Genomic DNA, 23197 nt, shown 5'->3' on the forward strand with positions numbered 1-23197 from the left:
ATAGGATTAAGACATAACAGATCTTAACAGGTAGACAGTCTTGGGGAAACAGATGCTGTTAATGTGAGACAGTAAAAAGGGCAGAGCTCACAGCCTTTTTTTTTTTTTTTTAAGGCTTGAAGGGAAGAGAGAAAAAAAAAGAATGAAAAGAATGTATGAGAGGTTCACAACACTTACCTGAAGACTGGAAAAATATTTTATGTGAGATGAACTCCTGTTGTGATAAGACAAAGGGGTAATGGCTTTAAACTGAGCTTAATGGTTTTAAACTAAGAGAGGGTAGATTCAGAGTAGATAGAGGAAAGACCATTTTAAAAATGAGGGTGGTGAGGCCCTGGCACAAGTTGCCCAGAGAAGCTGAGGCTGCCCCATCCCTGGAAGTCTCCAAGGCCAGGTTGGGCAGAGCTTGGAGTGACCTGATTGAGTGGAGATGTCCCTGCCTATGGTGAGGAGGGACCAGATGGCCTTTAAAAGCCCCTTCCAACCCAAACCTTTCTATGATTCTATGAACTCTAATTACTTAGACACTGATTAGAGTGTATGAATACATGTACTGAGTGAAAACACTGGATACTAAAGAGGCTTTTAATTGTCCAGGAGTAAGGCACAACAACCACTGAACTAACAGCTTTAAACTGTAACAAATAATTCCAAGGGGAAACAGGCACATGCTTTCAGTGCTGAAAGTGAGTAGCTAGTGAAATTACAGTGGTAACTTTTCCAGTGTTCTACAATTTACTTGGTTTGTGTAACAGAGATCAATGGAGGACTGTGTGAAATTACTTGTCAAATGTAAGTGGGCAGAATTAATGGTCCTTCATGGCCTTAAGTTTCATGACTGTCAATATATAGTGGATGAAAGATATGAAAGAGAAATCCATCAAAGGCTGTTAACCACAAATCTAACAGCTCTGGCACAGAAGGTCTCTGAACCAGAAATCCCTTGGAGCTATGAGAGCCTTCAGGAAATGAGCACTGTGGTGATATTTTCTAGACATTCAGTGTTGGCCACTTTCAGTGACAGAGTATACGAGTCAGGTGTACTTATGATTTGACTCTATACCACTATTTTTGCGTCATTTTGGACTAGATCTTTTTCAAGGATGTGCTTTAGTTCAGCCAGAAATGATGAACAATGTGAGGATCATGATACAGAGTTTGTGGACTACAGTGGGGTCATCTTTGACCTTGTACCCCTGAGGAAATGCATACCCTCATTTGGTGTCTGTGTTACCCCAACACCGGGAGTGTGTACTTTAGTACTTCGCTTTTTTCTACATCACTCCATGCCCTTGGATAGTCTTCTTCCTTGTCATCAGTTGTAGTGAATTTCTTCCACTGGATGTCCTAGACTGGCTGATGTATCCTGTTGCCACAGTCTGCGTTGATCCCAGAGAAAGACATACAGTATATGGTACAAACACAGAAAGCTTCTGTCCCTGCTGCATTTTTAACTTCAAGAAACAGGTGAAAACAAAGTCTCCATCTTCTCACCTGTGACAGAACTGCCACTCTATCCCTAACTAACAGGTGTACTTAAAAAACCCACCAAACCCAGATATTGTGAACTCAGATATTGTATCTGATCATGGTGTACATCAGTCTTCTCCAAGACTGGAATACAAATGATGTGGCTCTGCCATGTGAGTGGGACGTGCAGCCCATCTCCCCTGGGAGAGGGGGCTGTTCCCCCCTCCTCCCTGGGACACACCTGGCAGCATTCAGGTGTGTCGGGGCAGGTCCTAGGATGGCTGCACTGAATCACAGCTCACAAGTGCTGAATCTTATCCCTCCAAAGTGGAGCAGAGCCAATTTCCAACACTCTGGAGAGTACAAGCCTGGCACTTACAGATGGTTTAGGCTGTTCCACAAAAGTTTTGGAGTTGCTGTTGGTCAGATCAGATGAGCAGATACAGAGGACACGATACTCTCATGAACAGGTGCACATTTTCCCAGGTACTACAGCAAGGTATTCTTGCTTAGCAGACTCCTCCATTCTTAACTCCAGCATGAAGAGGTCTTTTCCGAGGAGCTTGCTCTCTTCTGTTTGGCCTTGACCATGGCTTTGTCACACATTCATCATGAAACATTCTGTACAGCACTGCAGAGCATGTCCAGGTACAAGTGCCAGTTGAGTCTCCTGCCAGGAGTTCTGGCCTGAACCACTATACCAGGTGCTTTTGTGCCCTGCTGTCCCAGGGCTCACCCCTCCCGAGTCCTGTACCTTGGCCAAGACAGTCACCCTCTCATATTCCCATTTCAGGTTCTTTCCTGGATGTTCTGAGCACTTAAGGTACCTTATCTTCTCAGCATGCACGCTGAAACTGCTGCTGACAGGTAACAGAAACTCATTTTCCATTTGCAACCGTGTTTTGCTGGTGCAAGTAACTGTAGAAAAAGCTTGAAAATGTGACAGGTGAAAAATACAGTGGAAAAGATGAATGCGTGTATTTGTGCTAGAGAGACCTAAATCCACCTTATAATCTTTACAATGTTTTACTTCATCTTTTAGGCTTAAACCCTTTTTGAACATGAGGCAGGCTTGCTTGGCTCCCTGATGGAGCTCAGTCCTTTCACTGCTTTCACTGCTTCCTTGCAGCTCCTTGGAGCATCATCCCAGAGTATTCACTGTCAGTGCTCATCCTGTCCAAACTGCCCTCCTCATCCTCATGGACCACAGGACACCCGCAGGTCACACTGAGGCTACCTTCACCTTACTCTGTCAAAGTGCACATCATAGAGGTGGTCTGTGTTTGTGAAGCAGTTTTCCTTTCCCATTGTAATTGGCATTGCACCACAGACCCATGGTCTGCCAGGCCCAGCACCCTTATCTTCACCCTTTGGGAATCACCAGCTTCTTAAGACAAGGAAAATCATGTGGATGGTGGATCGCAGCTCTGGGCTGGTTCTGCATTTGAAGGATCAGACGTGCCTTTGAGCTACCCTCATCCCATTACGGCCGTGCCGGAATTCTCACCGTGTCCTGGTGAGCCCCGGCCTCGCCACAGCCGGTGTGAGCCCCGCTCGGTATCAGCCGGCAGGGCTGTCGAGCTCTGCTGCGCGCGGCCGGTGCCAGGCGTGGGCAGGGCTGGCACCGGTACTGGGCACGGGCAGGGCAGGCAGGGCTGGTACCGGGCACGGGCAGGGCTGGCAGCGGTACCGGGCACGGGCCGCGCTGGGCGGGGGCTCTGCGGGCGGGCGCGAGCGCGGCCGGCAGGCGGCGCTGTGGAGCGCGCGGAGGCTGCGGCGGGGCGGGAGCGGCGCGAGCGCGGCGGGGCTGCGGCGGGGCGGGGGCGGCGGTGAGTGCGGGGCGGGGGCGGCGGGGCTGCCACGGGGACGGGGCTCTGCCGGCGGTGAGGGGCGCTGGGGTGGGGGGAGCGCGGGGCTCTGTGGCGGCGGGGCCCAGCGGTGGTAGGGACCGGGGGCCGTGGCGGCCCCGCAGCCCGTCCGTCCCTCTCTCCAGCTCTCCCGAGGCGGCAGAACCGGGGCGGCCGGCGGCGCTGGGAGGGTGTGGGCGCTGCTCCCGCCCGTCCCCGGGAGGAGTTCCGCGCCGCGCCGCCCCCGCGGGTCTGGGAGCGGGGCAGGGGCCGCGGCCGCACCGCCCTCCCGCCGCAGCGGCGGGGCCGGGGCCGGGCGCTCCCGCAGCGGGACCCTCTCCCCGGCGCGGCGGGCGAGCCGCACTTTGCAGACGGTCCCTCGCCGGTGTCCGCAGCGCCGCGCAGGCGCCCCGCGCTCCGACGGCCCCGGCGGGAGCGGAGCATGGACGGGACGGTGAGCGCCGCGCGGCCCCGCCGCCCCCGCCCCGGCACCCGCGGGAGCTCTGTCTGCGGGACGGCCCCGCAGGCGGCGGCCCCGGCCCGGGCACGGACTGGGGCAGCGCCCGCACGGCTCGCCCGGCCAGGAGACCGGCGGAGTCAGGGCAGACCCGGCGGTGCCTCCTCCCGCGGAGCCGCAGCTGGAACACCCCGACGGCTGCGGCGCCGGTCTCTCCGTTCTTCCCCGCGGACTTGGCTTTGCGCGGTGCAGCCCCCGCCGAGTGTCCCAGCGCGGGCCTCGCGTCCTCGGCCGAGCCGCGGCTTTGCTGCCTCGCAGGGACTTGGCTGGCTCGGAGGGGCAGAGAGGGGGAGCCCAGTGCGCATTTACCGCTCCCGAATGCGGGCTGCAGGCCCCCTCGGGAGGGTCTTCTTTAGCAGGGACTGACTTTTCCGCGGGAGACACCATCACTCATCTGGAATTGCCCATCCTGCCCTGACACGATCCTCTGGAGAGGAGGAGTCCTCCTAACAGCCTGTCCCTGGAAACACTGCACACCCAGCGCTTCCCTGTGGCTAACTGACCGCTGTCTCCAATGCTCCAGGAACAACCAGCCTTCACACAGGAGAAGGCAGCTTTTGAGAGAGAGCATTTGTCTCGCTGCCTCTAAGGTGCCCCTCAGTTCTGTCTTCAGAGGGAGATACATGATCCCAGATGCTCTCTCAGGACTAACTGATCCCTGTCTGTAGGAGACTGGTGCTCTGCATGGCTTTCCAGAAGATCTTCCTGACTTCCCACACATACAAAGCATCTCACTGGTGCCAGGAGCTTGCTGCTGGAGATTGCTGCTCTCCCTCCTGTTCCCTGAGGCCTGAACTCTCCTCCGTTTCCTGCATCGCCATGGCCTGCGGAGGGTTCCTATGTGCAAGTTGCTTCTGGGAAGACTGAGGTAGAATTGAAATGGGAGACTGAGGAGCAAGCAACGTTATCTACCAGTTAGCATGACCTGGGAGAGCGTTTGTGCAGTATCCTCACTTGCTGCTGTCAGCACTGCCCTTATTGGAGAGACTGGCTTCATCCTACTGCCCATCCAAGGGAGTCCTACAGCTTCTGAAAATACCCAGTTCCTTGGTGTTGTCTCAGGAGCAATCAATGACCTGCTGTTTTCCATGGGAACACCAGCAAAGCCAGCCCGTCTTCCCTTGCTGAATCCCCTGACCCCTCTCTGAGGAGGAAACTTGCGGCCTGGCCTTACCCCTGAGGCAGGGTGAGGGTGAGATTCCCAACACTCAGCCTTTGCTCTCCTTTTCCTCAGTGCTGCACTGATGTTCCTTTCTGTACCTTGTGCACTCTCCCTTCTCACTTGCACTGCCTCCACTGCGGTGTTTGCCTTAGCCCCTGCTTGCCTGGGCTCTGTTCTTCCTTGACTTCAGCTCTGTTTTAGCAGAACTCACCATGATCTTCTTTCTGCCCTTGATTCTTCCCTTGTTCTGACCCCACTAGACTCAGAACCTTGGTTCTGTCCCTGGTGGAGTTATCTGTGCTTGTGCTGCACGGCACTGGCCAGGCTGGCACTGTCATGCTCATACTTCCCTTTCTTGCCTGTCTGTTCTTTGAACAGTTGTGTCTAACTGCATGCCTAGGTATGAGCTTACACCTGGGAACGCTGTGCGTGCTGGTGACACCTGTTCTGCTGTAATGCTGCTTTTCTTCATCAGCTGCAGTACAGAGCTGTCAGGAGCAGCAGAGCTTTGTATGTGCACATGCAGCTGGCTCAGCTCTTCCCAGCTTCTTTTCCTTCTTACTCTGGTTCATCTTCTCTGGGACCTATCATAAGTATGCAGACACTGAAGCTGTCTGAACTATACCCTAAATCTGTGGGATCATTAGTTCTCCCAGTCTGCAACACTCTCACCGTCCTACGGGGGCAGCTGATGGTGGCTGCTGAAACGCTGCAGTGTTCTGGTAGCCTTTAAGGAGTTGATTTCTTTAAGGATGAAGGAAAGCAGACTTGGTTGATGCTTCTGAACTGGCCTCCCTTCCCAAGGGTGACCAGAGATGTCTGATGGCAGAAACACAACTGAGAACATCTTTGTGAGAAAATACCCTTGCTTCCTGGTTAGGCCAGGCAAATTCCAGGGATCCCCTCCAATCCTACCCACCCTATTGATCTCATCAGTCTTCTCAATATGTTCACAAGTTGTAGGCAAGTGGTGACTTTCTGCATGCTCTTTCCAATCTTCTCAATTTCAGGCTGGCTCTCGTGGGGAAGCTGAACAGCCCACATGGATTGGCCATGTGGAAAAATGGCTGTCCTGGCAGCCTGGACGTGCCCCCGTGTGCAGGGTCTGCAGAGAAGCCCTGAACCACTGTGTCAGTTGCATCTCCCCTTTCTTGCTTTTTCCCCCTTTTTCCCCCCCAAGTTGTGCTGCTTTTGAAGTGTCCCATGAATTGATGCTGTTCTAGGAAATGTTATTTATACTGTATATTATTTCCCTCTTACCCAGAATGTGCTTTCTTTTTTTCAGAGTTGGATCCAAATACGTCCTCATCCTGCTTGCCTTAGAGCTGATGCTGCTTCAGGTCATTGAGAACATCTCCTACTAATTCAGCATGACATAATATCTGGCCTCCTGCCCCATCCACAGGATAAGTTTCTTGCTTCTTCTTGGTCTATACAGATGTGACTCCAGGTGTTCAGCTGTCTTGTCTGGTACAGGTAGGTTTTAGCTCTTTGAAAAGTGACCTGTTGTAGTTGGGAAGGATGTGTCTGTGCTTTGTATCAGGGCTGGAAAATGTTTGCCTTTGGGCTTATGAGAAATGTTATGTTGTGAATAAATCCTGAACTGTCAGCTTGCCTAAAGGACCTAAACTGGTGTTTTGAATAGCCAACTACTTCTGTGATAGTTTGTGGTAGTTCTGGCAGGAAGATGCCGATCTGGCAAAGTAGACTGGCTCAGAGCACGTGAGGTTGGGGGATGCAGTTGCTAAGAGGAGTAGTAGTAGTAGGAATTCTTTGTGGTAATTCATTACTCCATTTGCCACAAGTAAATGTGATCAGTTCTTGTCAGGTGCTAATTGTTTTGTGGGGTTCCCACGCTTCTCAGAGCAGGTTTAAATTAGCTCTTCCCAGGTGGTAGACTTCTCCAGTATCTGCTGTTGTTGGATGAGCATTGGTCATCTCCATGACAAGGTGCTCAAATCTGCCACTCAGATATTTATTTTCTACCATTAGTTCCATTCTTCATGTTGCTTCCACTGGTGAATATGCACCTGTATCCACCTGTCTGTTTTCCCAGCCGGTACACGGCATGCCTGTAAGGGACTTTGTTTTTTCACAACTGGATTGGTGACTTCTCACATTTCACAGCCTGCACAGGTCACCCCGCTGGTTGTGTAAATTGTCTGGTAGAAGAAATGCATTCTATTTTGCTTTGGAAATAAGTAGCTTGGGTTATAACTATTTTATTTTTCTATTTTAAGACACATTAGGCTTGTTATTGTCACCTGAGGTGGCCCTTTCCCCACAGTACTGCACAGCCGGCTGCAGAGTATGCACAGTGCCCAGTGCTGCTGCCTCTGCCTGCGTGGTTCTGGGTGAGCCAGGGCAAGCCTGGCACAGAGGTACCAGCCCCAGCCTGCCAGTGGGAACTCAGGCTAATTTAAGGACTGTGTGCGCTGAGTCAGACCAAAATTTCCCATCTCTAACTCGTATTGGAGGTGTGGAACAGGAATAGGAAAATGAGGCAAAACGTAGAATAATTTTTTTCTTGCACATACATTTTAAGATTTTGCAGTCATTTATGGAATAAACAGTGTTAGAAAATCCCCCGTACTCCTAGATATGCTGGTTAAATGATAAGTTATCCTCATTGGAAGGAGTTGTTCCAGTTTTCTGTGATTATCTTTTTTGTCACAATTCTGTCCTTTTCTGTTCTGGATTCTAAGTCCAGGGAGGATTATAGGACCATTCACTTTGGCACGTCCTTAATGGCAGTGGGTACCTGTAAGCAGCTCCCAGCTGTCCCTTTTTGAAAGGCAGTTTGGCAATTCTCCTCATTGAGGTTCCAAATGATTGAAAACTGAGAGCTGCTTGGTAGGAGGAGAGACCAGACAGAAAAGGGGTGACTGCAGATGTTCAGTGAAAAAACCTGGAAGTAAAGACAGTGAGAACAACAACCTGGTAACCAGGAACTGCTCTTGTGATTTTTTTCACTCGTGTTTGCACTTTTGGATGGTGTTGGGTTCAAGATGAGCACTCAGTGTCAGGCAGCAAATGTGGCAAAAGGCTTCTTCTAGCTGACATCTGGGAAAGTTTCTTTCTTTTCCAGTTCTGACATCCTACTCTTATTTCTCCTGTTCCTATACCTATCACATGCCATGTTCTCTGTGCCCATTAGCTTGTTAAGAATCCACTGATGTTCAAGTTAATGCAGAAAATACCTGCTAATGTATATTCCTGCAGAGAGTCCACAATTCTCACTGGAATCAGAAGAGCTTGTGTATTAAAACTCCTTTAGCTTTTTGATGAAGGTAAGGTATTAATGGTAACCCTCAGTTCTCTCAATCACTCAGAGCTCTTTCCTCTTCCAGTGCAGTGTTGCCACATCAGTTTCCAAACAAAGTACTTGGACTAAAACCTGGAATTTGCTGGTCTCCCCTTAAACTCAACAGCGTTCCAGGAGGTTATCTTTTCTGGAAAGATGCATGTACAGGAATTGAATGGTTCTTAATTTAAAATGTAAAGGATTAAGAGTTCTGGTGTTATACCCAAGGAGTTATCCAGGTTTTACATTTATGCCTAAGTGTCCTGAGTGCATTGAAACAAGCAGATATCTACAATTTACATGCCTTTTCTTCTTGCTCACAGGGTTTTCTATAATACTGTCATAATGCAGACACTGGCTAGTAGGTCCTGTTCAGGGAATATTCCTCAGAAGTCAACAAGTGAGGTGTGTCTGATTTTTGTGAATTGACAGTCTGTGATGCCGTTGTTTTTGATGTGTGCTGAGTAAATGTGAAAGTAACAGTCATACTGTCATTCCTGTACCTGGATGTATTTGAGAGCGCTGGCACCTCGGTGCTGGACAAGGGCCCCATGAGTTTTATGTAAAGCTGTTTGGGTCTTCTTCCATTTTTTTAAAAACTCTATTCATTGGGTTCTATTCGTTGGTTCCAGTGTTTGAGAGACAAACTTCTGTCCTTTCCAGTATGGCCTCTGACAGTCCTGTAGGATCCTCTGTTCTCTGCTCTGTTCTGGAGTCCCCGAATCTCAAGGTAAGGACTGGGGAATGAAGTCTTGCCCATTGTAGGAGAAGATCAGATCCTAGACCATCTGAGGAACGTGGACATACACACATCCACGAAAGCTGATGAGACGCATGCCAGGGTCCTGAGGGAACTGGCTGATGGTGAATCCTCTCTCTCCCCAGTAATATTCATCAAAGAACATCCCATGATTGTAGAAGCTGAAGCCCTGGTGTCCACACCAGCCCTGAAGCTGAGTGTTGATCTACATTGCTCATGGTCGTTTACAGATTAATGGGTCTTACGGCTAAAAGAGACTTTTGGATCATGTGACACCCATATTTTATTGAGCACTAATGGATTGCCATATGTGCTTACTGTGACCCTTATATTTCCCACAAAGACAAGCTGCAGTTTGGTTAACTATTGGAAATTTAAAATTGAATATACTGGTTGTAGACCTTCTATCAATGGAGGGTTTAAGAACTTAGACAAATACTTGTTAAGAATGGCTTTGGCAGGATAGTACTGACTTGGGGCCAGGAAGGATTGAAGCTCTAAAGGCCATACCAGCCCCTCTGCTTTGATTCTGTAAATCCTCTGTTTGTGACAGTGAGACTGCCCTGAGGGCCAGGGGTGAAGGTTGGGATGGTGTCACTGACCTGTGAGGAGAGCGAGCCCTGCCGTGCTCCCGGCTGGCAGGTGCTGTGTGGTAGCGTTTGTGGCAGAGTTTGTTCATGTCATCTCTTGTCCACTGTCTCTTGTTCTGTCTTTCTTTTTCTATCTCATTTTATAGCTTTTTATCATTCGGGATTTTGTGACTGTACTTATATTGAATGTCTTTAAATGCTATCACTGCATTCATATCTCAGCTTTATGTTTAGATCATTAAACATTTTGCATTACTTAAATCTTTCATGGATAGCATTTTTCAGACTTCTGGACTGTACTTGGCACTACTTTATTCAGTGTTCCAACATGGATTTCTCTAGTGATTGAAGTATACAGAGAAACTCATCCTACTGTCCTTGCTTTCTGCTCTTCATAAATCCAAAGGTTCCTTTGGCTGTTTCTGCCACTGTGTGGCACAGAGTGGCACAGTATGAGTTGTTTTCCCACTGTGATCTCCACTTCCTTTTCACGTTTTCCACTTTTCAAGACATGATCTCCCACTTAGAGAGATGTTTTTCATTCTTTGTTCTCAGGTTGTTCGTTGCCTTTAAACACACTTTGGATGGGTCCATCTTAGTAAGGTGGCTTGATCCAACAGTTCTGCCCTGCACTCCAGTTCATTAGAAAGGACTTTGTATTCATTTTCATGTGCTGAATGACACTGCTGAGTGTTGTCTGACTAGTTACTAACCCTTCCTGTAACTACATTTACTGTTTAACTTGGGCTAGAAAATAGGGGACATTATTGATATATCATAGCTTATTTGTAATCAGAAAAAAACAGTCTAACAATACCCAGTCATCTCTCTAGAATGGTCTTTCAAATCCCTCATGATTAATGAGGGATTCATTATTGATTAGTAAGCTGCCCTTCAGAAGCATCCTGTTAGTTCCCAGTAGAGCCTGGCTTTCGTTCCATGGGCTTTTTTCTTCACAAAATTTGTCATTGTTCTCTTAATACTGAGCATTACAACTCTGTATATTCTCGTATGAATGAAAGTCTCTAGTCCAAGGGTATCCATTTATGGTTTGTAAATAATCCTTGTGCCAGTTTTGTGTTCGGTAGTCCAGATCTACCTTAGAAAGGAAGCGAACCAGTGTGGACTGCCAAAAACAGCATCCCTGGGTTTCCCTGGGATCCAGGGGTGTACACAGACCAGCTGGGGCTCAAGGCAATGTGGTGGGACATGAGAGACATCTGCTGTCATAACTGTGCTGTGGACTGTCTGGTACTTTTAGTCTCCAGCATCCTCTGAAGTAACTGGTGGTGTGTGTCTTGTGGACGTTTGACATGTACAGATTTTGCTGAGTGGCGCGCAAGGTCAGAAACTTGGATACTCCTTACCTAGTGTCCTGGGTTAAAAAGGGGTTTCCCCTGGAGTTGGAAAGTGGTTAACTCCAGGGGGGTAGTGTTTCTTGGTGTTGACCCAGTCAGCGCCCCTGCAAAATTAAAACATATCACACCAGACTGGAAAAGAAGGAGGATGACATAGCTGGAAGAGAGGCAGCCATGGTCTGAGCCACGAGGAGGTAGGGGCCAGCGAGCCCTGCTGGGGGCCAAAGCCCCCAGCCCCCTGGCTGGGGGCTGCAGGAGCTTGGAACAGTGCTAAACTGGGCCAAGTACTGTAGCTAAGAGCTGGAGGAAATTTCCTTGCTGTGAGTGGGCAGCAGAAGACGGAAAAGCGGCGGCAGAGACAGCACCAAATAGAGAACTGTGGCTGAGAGCCAAAAGAGATAGCAAGCAGTGAGATGGCACATAGCCAGGCTGGGATATGCAGAGATGTACCTGCAAGGAGAGAGAGCTGGCAACAGAGCAGAGAAGACTCAACAGAGACTGTTCTTTGGGTAAGACTGAATTACTTTCCCAAAAACCCTTGGAGACCCCTCTTAAAGAGAGGGAGTGGACTTTCATTTGAAGGGAGTCCTGAAATGCAGCAGCACCAGAGAGAGGAGCTAAGAAGCTCAGAGACGTTCTGAAGCTGGATCAGAACGGGCCAGATGGAATGCAGAGGAGGTGGCCTTGCCCCCACTGCTGCTGCCACGCTGGCAGTTCGAGACAGAACAAAGGAGCTCTGGTAGGACACTTGGGGCAAAGACTGAACTGAGAGCTGCCCTAAACGTGCTGACTCAGAAGGAACTTGAATCTCCTGAGGAAGGGACCTTCACAGGATGCCCTGCACTTTGTGATATGACTGTGGTGAAGCAAGTTTTGTCCCTGCTTTGCAGCCCACGGGAGAGAGACCTTCGGTTGGAGCCGAAGGGCTGAGAGGGGTGAGAGAAGACCCCTTGTATTGCAATGGAGAGAGAAATCTTCCAGCTACAACAACTCCAGCTACGACTGCTGCATTGAAGAGGAGAGACACTGCTGCCCTGAAAGTGGAAAGGATCTTTCCTTCTTCCCTTCTGAACTTTTATTGGAGGGAGAGGAGGGACATGGTCTAATATAAATATTGCTTTACCATAGGAGAGGTAGTTAGGATTGTGTATATAATGTGTTATAGTATTCATTTAAGTAATAATTTTAATATAATTCCCCCCATACTGAGTCTTCTGTTATGTCTGGAAAACCCTCTCACACTGAAACAAATTGTTGGAGGGGGGCTTGGACTTGGAAATTGGATTTTTGGGGGTCTCAAACTATGACACCTAGTAACTGCTTTTTACATCTTCAGTGTCTCTTGGCAAGTCCTATGGCAGTTAGTGCCCCAGGCTGACTATTTTGCATCAAAAGCCTTTTGTTTATTTTGAACTTACTGTCCTCTGGTTTTGTTCGTGGTCCTCCAGTTCTTCTGCTACAAGATCATGTGCTCCTTTCTTCTCAGTGATAGTCTTAATTCTGTATGTTTCCCCCCTCCTCTGCAATGTAAACAAGCATTCTGCTTCAGTTCCTCTTCCTAAGAGGATTTTTTTGTACCCGGTCTTTCCATATCTGTATGGTTAGTAATTCTGCTTTTAGAGATGTGACCAGCACCAGCTGCAGTGTGATAAAAGTGGGAGAGAACTACTGACGGATACCATGTTCTGTAATGTCTTCTGTCAGGCTCTTCAAAGCTCAGATTTTATTTTCTGAGTGAATGCTTCTGTCAAGGCTGCAGCCATTCTCATCTGTTAATATCATTAGCGATGTAAATTGCACATGAAGTTGTAATTAGCAAAGTCCTGTTTTTGGCCCAAGGCTTGGTGTGTTGGCATGCCAGTGCAGGTAAGGAGTCAGTGTGTCTTCTGTAGAGACAAATGGTACCTCATGAGTCTGTTACATTCTTGTTCTATTCTCTGTTGTGCCCCTGTTTTATTAGGATTAGAATTCTTTGTTAGGTCATATAAATAGGAGTGGGCCTCTCAGCATGTTGTACTTCAATGTTTTCAAAAATGCTCTTGTGGCTTCTGGCTCTTCAGATTGCACAGTCACATAGGACTCATCTTTCCTCTTCTTTCCCTCCTTGAACTGCTCTGTGGAGGCCTGTTCCACGCATCACATCTGGACTCTCTTTGATCTGTGCCTTCTGCACAGCCTGTTGTTCCTGTGCACCTCTGCTTTCAGTCAGAGCTGGCAGCTACACACTTTTGCATCAGTATGGAAATGTCACCTGAATGCTTGTTGGAGCACTCAGCTTAAGGAGGGGTCAGAAGGCAGAGGAGCAGTGCTGGGCTAGGAAGCAGAGCCTTGAAAAAGGTAGGAAAATACAGAAAAGGATAAGTGATAGAGGTAGGGGTAAGGAGCTCTGGTGAATGACCAGCATTCTGGAAGTGGGCTTGGGGGTTGTTTTGACATCAAATACAGATTAGGAAACAAAAAACAGACAGCAGCAGAGGTGCTGTATGGCAGAAGTGCTGTGGAAAAAAGCTGTACGTGCAGAGAGCTTCTTTATCCAGGACAACATAACCTCTTTTGCCTGCCTGCCACCTACTCATGCTCCTGTTGGAAAAAAAAGTAGGAAAAAGAAATGGTGGGAAGTAGTTTCAATTTGTTTAGGAAGTAGCTTTTGGCTTCAGGAATGGTTTGAGGTTCAGCAGCACCAAGTGCCCGGGTGCTGTCCTTGGGTCAACACAACCCCTCCAGGGGTTGGCTGGGGCAGAGTGGCTATAAAACTGCCCAGTGGTGCTGGTGACTGCGGCTGGACATGAGCCAGGTGTGCCCAGGTGGGCAGGAAGGCCAATGGCACCTGGGCTGTACGAATCTCAGTGAGGGCACAGACCCAGGGCAGTGCCTGTCCCTGTGCTGGCACTGCTGAGGCACCTCCTCAAATCCTGGGGGCAGTTCTGCACCCCCCACAAGAAGGCCATTGAGGGACTGGAGTGGGTGCAGGGAAGGGAACGGAGCTGGGAAGGGACTGGAGCACTGGGAGTGGCTGAGGGAGCTGGGGGGGCTCAACCTGGAGAAAAGGGAGCTCAGGGGGGACCTTCTGGCTCTGCAACTCCCTGACAGGAGGGGAGAGCCGGGGGGGGTCGAGCTCTGCTCCCGGGGAACGAGGGACAGGACAAGAGGAAACAGCCTCAAGTTATCAGGAAATATTTCTTTACCAAAAGGGTTGTGAAACCCTGGCACCGCCTGCTCAGGGAAGTGGTAGGATCACTGTTCATGTAGGGATTTAAAAGACACGTGGACATGGTGCTTGGGGACATGATTTTGTGGTGGCTTTGGCAGTGCTGGGCTTATGTTGGACTTGGTGATCTTGAAGGTCTTTTCCAACCTAAATGATTCTGTAATTCTATTCTGTGATTAGTAACTGGACTGCATTCCCCTTCACTCTTAGGGCACTGTACTCATTCTAGAAATTGAGGGTGGAGAAGCGGCCTCTCTGCTGCCAGAAATGCCAACCCTTCAGGCTCCATTATGGGACATGCTATCTACTGCTCCTTTGGGCCCAGTCTCCAGCTGTCTCTCCTTCCTAACATGAGGTATATGGGAGCAGAGGGTCCCTGTTTCAGTTGATGCTCCCTCCCCAAATTGCAAATCTTGACTATTAGTGCAGTTTTTTCAGAAGGATGGGAAAAAGGTTGTGAGGGAGGAAAGACTGTGAAAAGGGATGGGGTGGCACCAGCAGTGCAGTGGGCACTGTCCTGTGGCCCAGGGAACTACCTTGCTGCTCCTGCGTGGCTGTGGTGCAGATCCCACCTCCACTGAGGTCCCAGGCTGTAGAACCTCTCCCTGGTGAACTGGCCGAGGTGGCCACAGAGCAGCAGTGAGGAACTGCTGGGGCAGCATCCGTGCTTACCCCCCAGCCGTGCTGACCTGGCTGTGCTGAGCCTGGCCATGCTGACCCCAGCTGTATGGACCTGCAGTGGCCATGCTGACCCCAGCTGTATGGACCTGCAGTGGCCATGCTGAGCCTGGCCATGCTGACCCCAGCTGTATGGACCTGCAGTGGCCATGCTGAGCCTGACCATGCTGACCCCAGCTGTATGGACCTGCAGTGGCCATGCTGACCCCAGCTGTATGGACCTGCAGTGGCCATGCTGAGCCTGGCCATGCTGACCCCAGCTGTATGGACCTGCAGTGGCCATGCTGAGCCTGACCATGCTGACCCCAGCTGTATGGACCTGCAGTGGCCATGCTGACCCCAGCTGTATGGACCTGCAGTGGCCATGCTGAGCCTGGCCATGCTGACCCCAGCTGTATGGACCTGCAGTGGCCATGCTGAGCCTGGCCATGCTGACCCCAGCTGTATGGACCTGCAGTGGCCATGCTGAGCCTGGCCATGCTGACCCCAGCTGTATGGACCTGCAGTGGCCATGCTGAGCCTGGCCATGCTGACCTCAGCTGTATGGACCTGCAGTGGCCATGCTGAGCCTGGCCATGCTGATCTCAGCTGTATGGACCTGCAGTGGCCATGCTGAGCCTGGCCATGCTGATCTCAGCTGTATGGACCTGCAGTGGCCATGCTGACCCCAGCTGTATGGACCTGCAGTGGCTGTGCTGAGCCTGGCCATGCTGACCTCAGCTTTATGGACCTGCAGTGGCCGTGCTGACCCTGGCCGTGCTGAGCTGTAGTGACCGTGCTGACCCCGGGTGCACAGAGCTGCTCCCACGCTGACAGCAAAGCTCGGGAACACAGCGGGAATCTGCCACGTGCTGCTGTCCGGCACTGCCACCCTGAGGCCTCCAGCGTACAGAGCCCGCCTTTACAGACGTGTTCATGTTAAAACTAGTGGAGAAGATGGGGGAGAGATGGACCCTGGCTTTGCCAACCAGCTTGTCTCGAAGCACAGGTTAGACCACAGGAAACCCAAGGAGAGGAAGGAATCAGTTTTACTGCATGTTAGATCAGTGAGAGTGAATTGGAAGAGCTACAGAACAGGAGAAAAGATTTGCAGGCATACAGAGGTGTGTAGGTTGGCAATGTCATTTTAAACGTTGATATCAAAACCAGATATTAGAAATAATCTGACGTATTATAGCAAAATGTGTAAAACATTTTCTGAAAAATACGAATGGGAGGATGATTGATGTGTATAACTGGGGGAGGCGATTATGACTGTATAAAGCTCCTTATGATCTTAAAGATGCTGAAATGATTTGGGCACAGTGTTCACCAGTCTCTAAAAGCAGTGGCTGTCTCCTTGGCAACAGGAGGGCATGTGTCTGTTCCCATGGCAATGGACCAAGGCTGCTCAGGGAGGCTGTGCAGAGCTCAGCAGCAAAGGCTCCCAGCTCTTTGTAGTTCATACCTGGAGCAGAGGCTGTTGGCACATTCAGGTGCTGTGATCCTGCATCTGAAAAGGAGGAGTGAGCTGCAATAATGTGGTACTGTTCCTGCTCCCTATGTAAAACAGATTGTGTTGTTCCATCTGAGGAGTTCCTTCCTGAGTCCCTAATTGCCAGCATTAAAGATTTCTTTGCAGCCCTCCATAAGGAAAGCTGGACTTTTGTTATCCAGAGAGGCATCAGAGAGTGTCTGATACTGATTTTTTCAAAGGAGTGGACAGACAAATCTGAAAAACAGGAAACAAAGTAAATGCAGGGTGTCTGCGTCTCAGCAATCCTTTCTGGTGTCTGAAAGGAGAAAAGGAGAACTGTGCAGAGGCACTGACAGGTCTACCTGCACAAGATCCACCACATAAGAACTGCTAGTACGGTGAAAAAATTATGTGTAATAGGCACCACTTCTACCCCCCCCCCCCGATGCTCTTCTAAGGGAGCTCAGTCAGGAGCTCCTTGTTCATGCATGCAGGTCTCCTGCTGCTTTTGGTTATTTTCTTACCTGTGGGGTGAAGCAGTCTTGAATTTGGAGGAGGTGATCTTTGAAAATCAACTAGATCTCCTGGAACCCTCTTCTTTCCAAGGCCGTAACTCAAAGTCAGGTCCCTGAATAGGTCAAAGTCTGCTCTCCAAATGTCTAGAGCTGTGACCCTTAGACCCCTCTTTTAGCAGGGACCAGAAGTATGATGCAAGCATGGTTTGATGTTTTTATCTTTATTAAATATGAGGCGTGGGATGCAGAAGCACTATGGGAACAGTGATCATTTCAAAGAGATGAACTGGGAAAATTATTTTAGAAGTAGCATTTTGCATGCATTTCTATGCATTTCCTATAGGTATTACTAAGCAGTGTTTGTTTTAATTTTTTTTTATCAACGGCCTGCTTTTCATTCCTGTAGCTTCTTCCTAGTCCTGCATTAAAGGATAGCAAAATAGAAATATATTTACCTTCATTATGCTACTGTTTTGCCCCCTGATACCTACCTGTTAAGGTAAAAAGCATTTTCAGTTGCTGTTCCTCAACTGGCATATATGCTTCCAGGTAAGAGCACTCTAGGTGTTTTGTCTTTGCCTTGTTTCTGCTCCAGTCTCGAGGCTGCGGTTCCTCCCGTGAATCAACTGCATGTTGACTGGGCAAGTTGACTGAATTTCTCGTAATGCTTAAATCTTTCCTGAGAGGAATCATAAAATCATAGAATGGTTGAAGTTAAAAGGGACCTCTGGAAATAGTGTGGTCCAGCCTTCTTCCTCAGAGCTGGATCAGCATGAACAACTTGCTGAGTATCAAGTTCAGTGAACTTTTGAATATCTGCAGGGATGGAATGAAGTTGGTCTCTGGGCCACCTTTTTTAAGTAAAAATCTGTCCAGCTGGTTTAAACATTCCCTAATCTTGTCTTCCTTCACCTAGGGCAAGTCTTCCTTGCTCCAGACTTTCTTAGTTGTCTCAGAAGCCTGGGATTTTTGATGGCCAATCTTGCCAGTAAAGAAAGAGGCAAAGAAGGCATTCAGTACTTCAACCTTTTCTGTGTTTGTTCTCAGCAAGTCCCCTCCCAAGTAAGCCCACATTCTTCCATGTCTGTCTTTTACTGCTGCGATATTTGTAAAAGCTTTTCTGTCTGCCCTTCCTGTTCCTCACCAGATTCAGCTCCAGGTGGGCTTTTGTTATCCTAATTGCATCCCTGCATGCTTGGACAGTGTATTCATCCTGAGTCACCTGTCCCTGCTTTGGCCTCTTGTAATGCTTGAGCTCAGTCAGGAGCTCCTTGTTCATGCATGCAGGTCTCCTGCTGCTTTTGGTTATTTTCTTGCCTGTGGGGTGAAGCAGTCTTGAATTTGGAGGAGGTGATCTTTGAAAATCAACTAGATCTCCTGGAACCCTCTTCTTTCCAAGGCCGTAACTCAAAGTCAGGTCCCTGAATAGGTCAAAGTCTGCTCTCCAAATGTCTAGAGCTGTGACCCTGTTTTCTACCCTGCTTCGTCCTCTTGTGTTCTTGAAATGCTCCATCTCGTGGTCCAGCCAAGGCTGCTCTGGACCATCACATTCCTGACCAGTTCTTGCATGTCCAGCAGGCCACCTGTCCTTGTCTGCTCCTCAGTCATCTTCAGTGTGCCCCAGAAGCCTCAGGGATTGCTTGTGCCTCGCTCTGTTATCCCCGCAGCAGATACTGGAGTGGCTGAAGTCTCCCATGAGGACCACAGATGAGAGATTGTGAACTTGGGGATTTTTCCTGCTGTCTGTGGTCTCACTACTTCATCTGCAGCAGGTGGTCCAGAGCAGACACCCACCACAGCATACGTGTTAGTCTGCCTCCTAACTCTGGCCCTACCTCTGGCCCTGAGCTCTCAGCTGATTCTCTGTCCATGCCAAGGTGGAGCTCACTCGGCTGAAGGGTGGCTCCCCCTCCTCGCCCCCAGCCTGCCCTTCCTAGAAAGTCTTGTCTTCAGCCATCACAGCACTCCTGTCCTGTGCTGTGATTCTAGTCACCTTGGAATTCAGTGCATGTTCAGGATGGAAAGGGGTCAGAGAGAGCATCAGTGACAGTGTGTGGATGATTGGAAGCTTCCTGTGAGAAGGGAGAGGTGGGCTGTCACTCTGGGAGCAGACATTGTGCTGTTGTTGTAGGAATCAAGAGAACACATCACAGCTTCACCAGTCTGAAGAGAGGGAGTGAGGGCTTTCTGTCCCCCAGCGAGAGGCAAATGACAGAAAGAGCATTTGACTGCTTCCTGCTCTCTCACGTGCTTTGTTGCAGGGAGGATCCTGACCATTTTAATTCTGGGAGACTGCAACAGAATCAGGAGCTGAAATACTAAGTATTTGAGCTATATGTCATCCATTCTTTACCAGCTCCCAGACAAAACACTCATTTTCTGGGTGTTCTTCAGGGCTTTGTCTTGTTTGAAATGTCAGAGAACTGTGTCCTGCAGGCAGGCAAGAGGGTTCACAGCACTGGTCTTCTGGTAGACAAATGGAGTTGAAGTATAAGGGGAGATCAATGCTAAGCCTTAAAATAAGGCCATAACAAGAGGTGTAGGTCTGCAACTGATTTTTTATTAAATTAATTCTCATGGGGAATTGTGACTATTGACTCTTTGGACAAGACAAGGCATCCTGGAGTTGAGTGGCATGAGAAGTGTGTGGCAAAGCAGGTGCAGGGCACGGTAAAATCAGCAAATGCATCAGGCAGAGTGATACAGAATTGGGCCTTTTTAGTCCTGTTTTTGGCATTTAGACAGTTTCAGAGCAAATTTTTGCCAGTGGCATTCCAGGTGGATTTAAATCAGAGTGAAAAAAGTATTTGCCAAGTTCAGAAAAGACAAAATTGCAGTGGTGTGATATGCAATGGCAGGAGCTTGAACTGTGGAAAGGAAGGATTGACTCAAATAGAAGGAGGTGGAGAAACTGAAAATTAAAAAAGGAGTAAGTGTTAAGAAAAAATCAGCCAAGAGGAATTGTTGATAAAGATTGGATGCAGTAAGAATCAGTTACATGATAGACAAAAGAAGTTTTTCTGAAGAACAGAAATACAACAAGCTTTTTTTTGTGTTGAATATTTCTTGGGCAAGATTCTGCTCCCTGTATTTCTTATGGTTGGAATAATAGTGATTAACCTTCCATTACAGAAACTTTTCACTAATTTTTTAAGTTTGTTTTGTACTTGTTTAGATTAGGTGAATACCCTAGTGGAAATTAATGTTCAAGATCTTAACTAAAGGAATTTAAGGAAATATTTTTTTTAATTTTCATGGTATCTCAGACTTTTAACTAATAATTTAGAAAGCCTTTCTCTCTATAACCTTAGCAGAGATTTATGTGCTATTATTTGGCATCATATTTATAACTAACACTCAGTGTTGCTGTATCATATGTCCATGTACCAGCTTGGCTGTGGCACTGGAGCACTAGGGAATCTCTTTGAAGAAGGAACCATAGTTATTTCCCAAGAGAGAACAGGGTACTCAAAATCCCCCACAAGTGTGTTGTTTCTATGGTTTCAAGTTGCAGGCTGGGTGTAAATTGATCAGAAAACAGGTGCCAAGGATGGGGTGCACAGGGTAGGAATTTGGTGGCTATTCCAAACACGTGTAGCCAGTCAGCTGCCGTGCCAAGTCCCTGCCTGTCGGGATGACTGGTGCTCTCTGTTCCACTGGGCTCCTTCTATTTCCATCTGTTAACTTCATCTGAGAGCTCTAAAGGTCAGAGACTACACTGTTCTTAGCTGTACCTCCTCATACTCTCAGGCATCAGAAGCTACCGAATCCCGAGAATGGGAAGAATTGTGACATGTGGCAGAGGATGTGACATAAGGTAGAACACACCCCCCTTCTCCCTCTGACAGTTCATGGCCACACACAAACAAGCCCTTCTGCTGTGCAAGTTCTCCACTGTAAACTTTTGTTTTGAAAAGCACTGAATGCCATAATGATTCAACTTATGTTTCTTCTGCCTGTGTTTCTTCTACACGTGTTTTGAAGCTGATTTAACAAGTAACTTGTTCCCCGTGCTGTTTCCTGGGGTCACACACAGTGTGTGCGTTGCTGTGACCCCATTGCTGAGGGAAGGCTGTTGCTCTGAGCTGGGAGCTGCCAGCCCACTGTGCCTGCACTCTGGTGAGGGAGACAGCAGACAAACTGCTGTGCTGTGCTGGAGCCAGACGGTTCCACTGCGGCCAAACTCTGTCGCTCAGAAGGAGCCTCAGTGGAAAGCCCAGCTGGAGCCCAAGCGCCGTGATCGTGTCTTGGTGCCACAAATGCTGTGCTCGTGGTCCTGTGATTTCATACATGTATTTATGTAGGGGTTGAATGGACTCTGAAAAGATTAGCAAACCATCCTACCTGCTCAACAGACATAGTGCAGTTCTTCCACCTCAGGATTTATCTTCCACCACCAGCTTGAGTTTTTCCAGCTTAAATCTCCTGTCTAACATTTTAGGCCCAATCGAGGGGGTTTTTTATCCTCTGTCTTGGCTGGCTGTGAAACTTCTCCAAAATCTTCTTGTGAGGATTTAATCTGCATGTCTTTTACTTCCATCTCTTAGATCTCTGAAGACAGTAAAACAATCTGTGTGTAACAATCAGTTGGAGTCCTTAGTAGCCACTTTCCTTCCACTTGTTTTTATTATTTCTTTATAACCTTTCAGTAATGTTACATACAAATTACATACAAATTATGTTCCTATTAAGAATTTCAGGCATATGATGATGTTTTACTATATTGCCTTTAAGTCACATTTGCCATTTCCCACTGGCTGCAATTTCCAAAGCCATTGATGTTTGCTGTAATCAGGTACCATTTCAGATTGACTTTTTTGGAGTAACCTGTTTGTAATTGTTGCAATTATTCTACCAAATAAAATAATTTAAAAAGACATTTGTGCTTGTCTGGCAATGCAGTTTTTTTATGATTACTACTATTCCTTGCTCTTAATTCCACCATGCTCTAAGGCTGATGTGGTTGTATTCCCCCGTTAATTGTTCTACCAGTGCAGTTGAAGTGTGAGCTAGATTTATGAGACAGTCCATGCCAAGATTGCTCTGTTTTCCTTCTTTGGTTCTGTGCTTTCTCCAGCCTCCTAGTGCTCAGTTCTTATGCAGCTTTGCATATTAATACATCCTTCAGTCTATATTTACTTACTGTTGATTTGCTTAAACTATAGACACTTTTCAAATAATTTTCAGTGAGAATGGGACATAATTCCTAACATTACTAATATTAATCAAAACAGACTTTAAATTTGTTTTTCCTGACAAACAGGCAGTCCTGTAGGTTTTCTTAAAATACAGAAGGACAAGAGTACTAAAGGCAGTTGCATTTACTTGATCCTAAGTCCATGCAAGGCTAAAGAATGATTTTTAAAAGAGAAAATAACTGAGCAGAAGGAGCATGTGCATGAAAAAGCATCCTAAGTTTATTAACCTACTCTTTCTTAGATAACTAATTTTCTACACAAAGGAGTTAATGTCTTAGTTATCTAGACTTGGGTGAAGCCTTTGATACAGTGCTATCTAAAAATCTGGCTGAGACTCAGAAGAGAGGTAATAGCAGAACTGCAGCATAGGTGTGGAGCTCAGTATAGAAGACATAAAAGACTGCAGTTTCTTCAGGATCTGCCTTGGAATTGATGTAATTTAATATTTTCAGTAATGCCCACAGCACAAAAATAGGCAATCTAATAACTAAATTTGCTGATGCTGCAAAATAGATAGGTATAGTTACTTGGGGAGAACCACTTGACTCTCAACTGCACAAACAGAAAGCAGCTGGTATCTGGTGGTTGGGGTCCTGTCCCGGGAGTCGGCACTGTACACAAGACGTGGTCTAATGGCAGGGATTAGGAAGGAAGAACAGCCCAGTACATCAGTCCATGCGTAGGAGAATGCGAGGTTGTCACTGCCAGGATGCTGTGGAAGGCAGCTGTGGGCCTAGAGAGGTTTGGAAGATTTCTGCTGGTGAGAGAACTGTTAATGCCACACAAGGATGTGGCCTGAAGACTGGAGGTGCAGTTCTGTCTGCTCTCATTCTAGCCAGGTTAACTGGGACTGACAGGAGAAAGGCTGATGGAACGATGAGAAATGGGCACTCAATTTTAAGAGAACAAATAACAGTTTCACTTGTTTAGTCTGACAAAAAGAGGAGTCGAGTGTGGGTGTGACTGCTGTGTAGAAATGCTTCAAAGCATAAACATCAGACAAAAAATTAACCATTAAGGATAATGTTGGTAAAATAATAAATGGAAATAGCTACATATACAAAACTCAAGAATTCATAGCAGCTGTCCCCTCTGGGTCTCTTTCCCCCCGTGGTGTGGGGCGACCCAGTTCTA

The 23197-nt window shown here is 48.0% G+C and overlaps 1 protein-coding gene across 4 annotated transcripts in view; it reads left to right on the top strand.

Moving 5' to 3' along the window:
* Positions 1 to 3673: 3673 nt before the first annotated feature.
* The window catches only part of SMARCD3 (SWI/SNF related, matrix associated, actin dependent regulator of chromatin, subfamily d, member 3), a 72658-nt gene continuing 53134 nt past the window's right edge, over positions 3674 to 23197 (top strand). Inside the window, exons 1-4 of one of the 4 annotated variants that reach the window (XM_032713046.1) lie at positions 3674 to 3771; positions 6282 to 6472; positions 8624 to 8705; positions 8964 to 9030. In XM_032713046.1, the coding sequence (XP_032568937.1) occupies positions 8965 to 9030 (66 nt within the window). In that variant the 5' untranslated portion in view covers positions 3674 to 3771; positions 6282 to 6472; positions 8624 to 8705; position 8964. Of the gene's footprint in view, positions 3772 to 4100; positions 5027 to 6281; positions 6473 to 8623; positions 8706 to 8963; positions 9031 to 23197 lie in introns of those variants that run through there. The other 3 variants (XM_032713038.1, XM_032713053.1, XM_032713074.1) reach the window with 3 other exon arrangements.

The sequence above is a fragment of the Chiroxiphia lanceolata genome, chromosome 1 (assembly GCF_009829145.1).
Source record: "Chiroxiphia lanceolata isolate bChiLan1 chromosome 1, bChiLan1.pri, whole genome shotgun sequence".
Classification (NCBI taxonomy): Eukaryota; Metazoa; Chordata; class Aves; order Passeriformes; family Pipridae; genus Chiroxiphia; species Chiroxiphia lanceolata.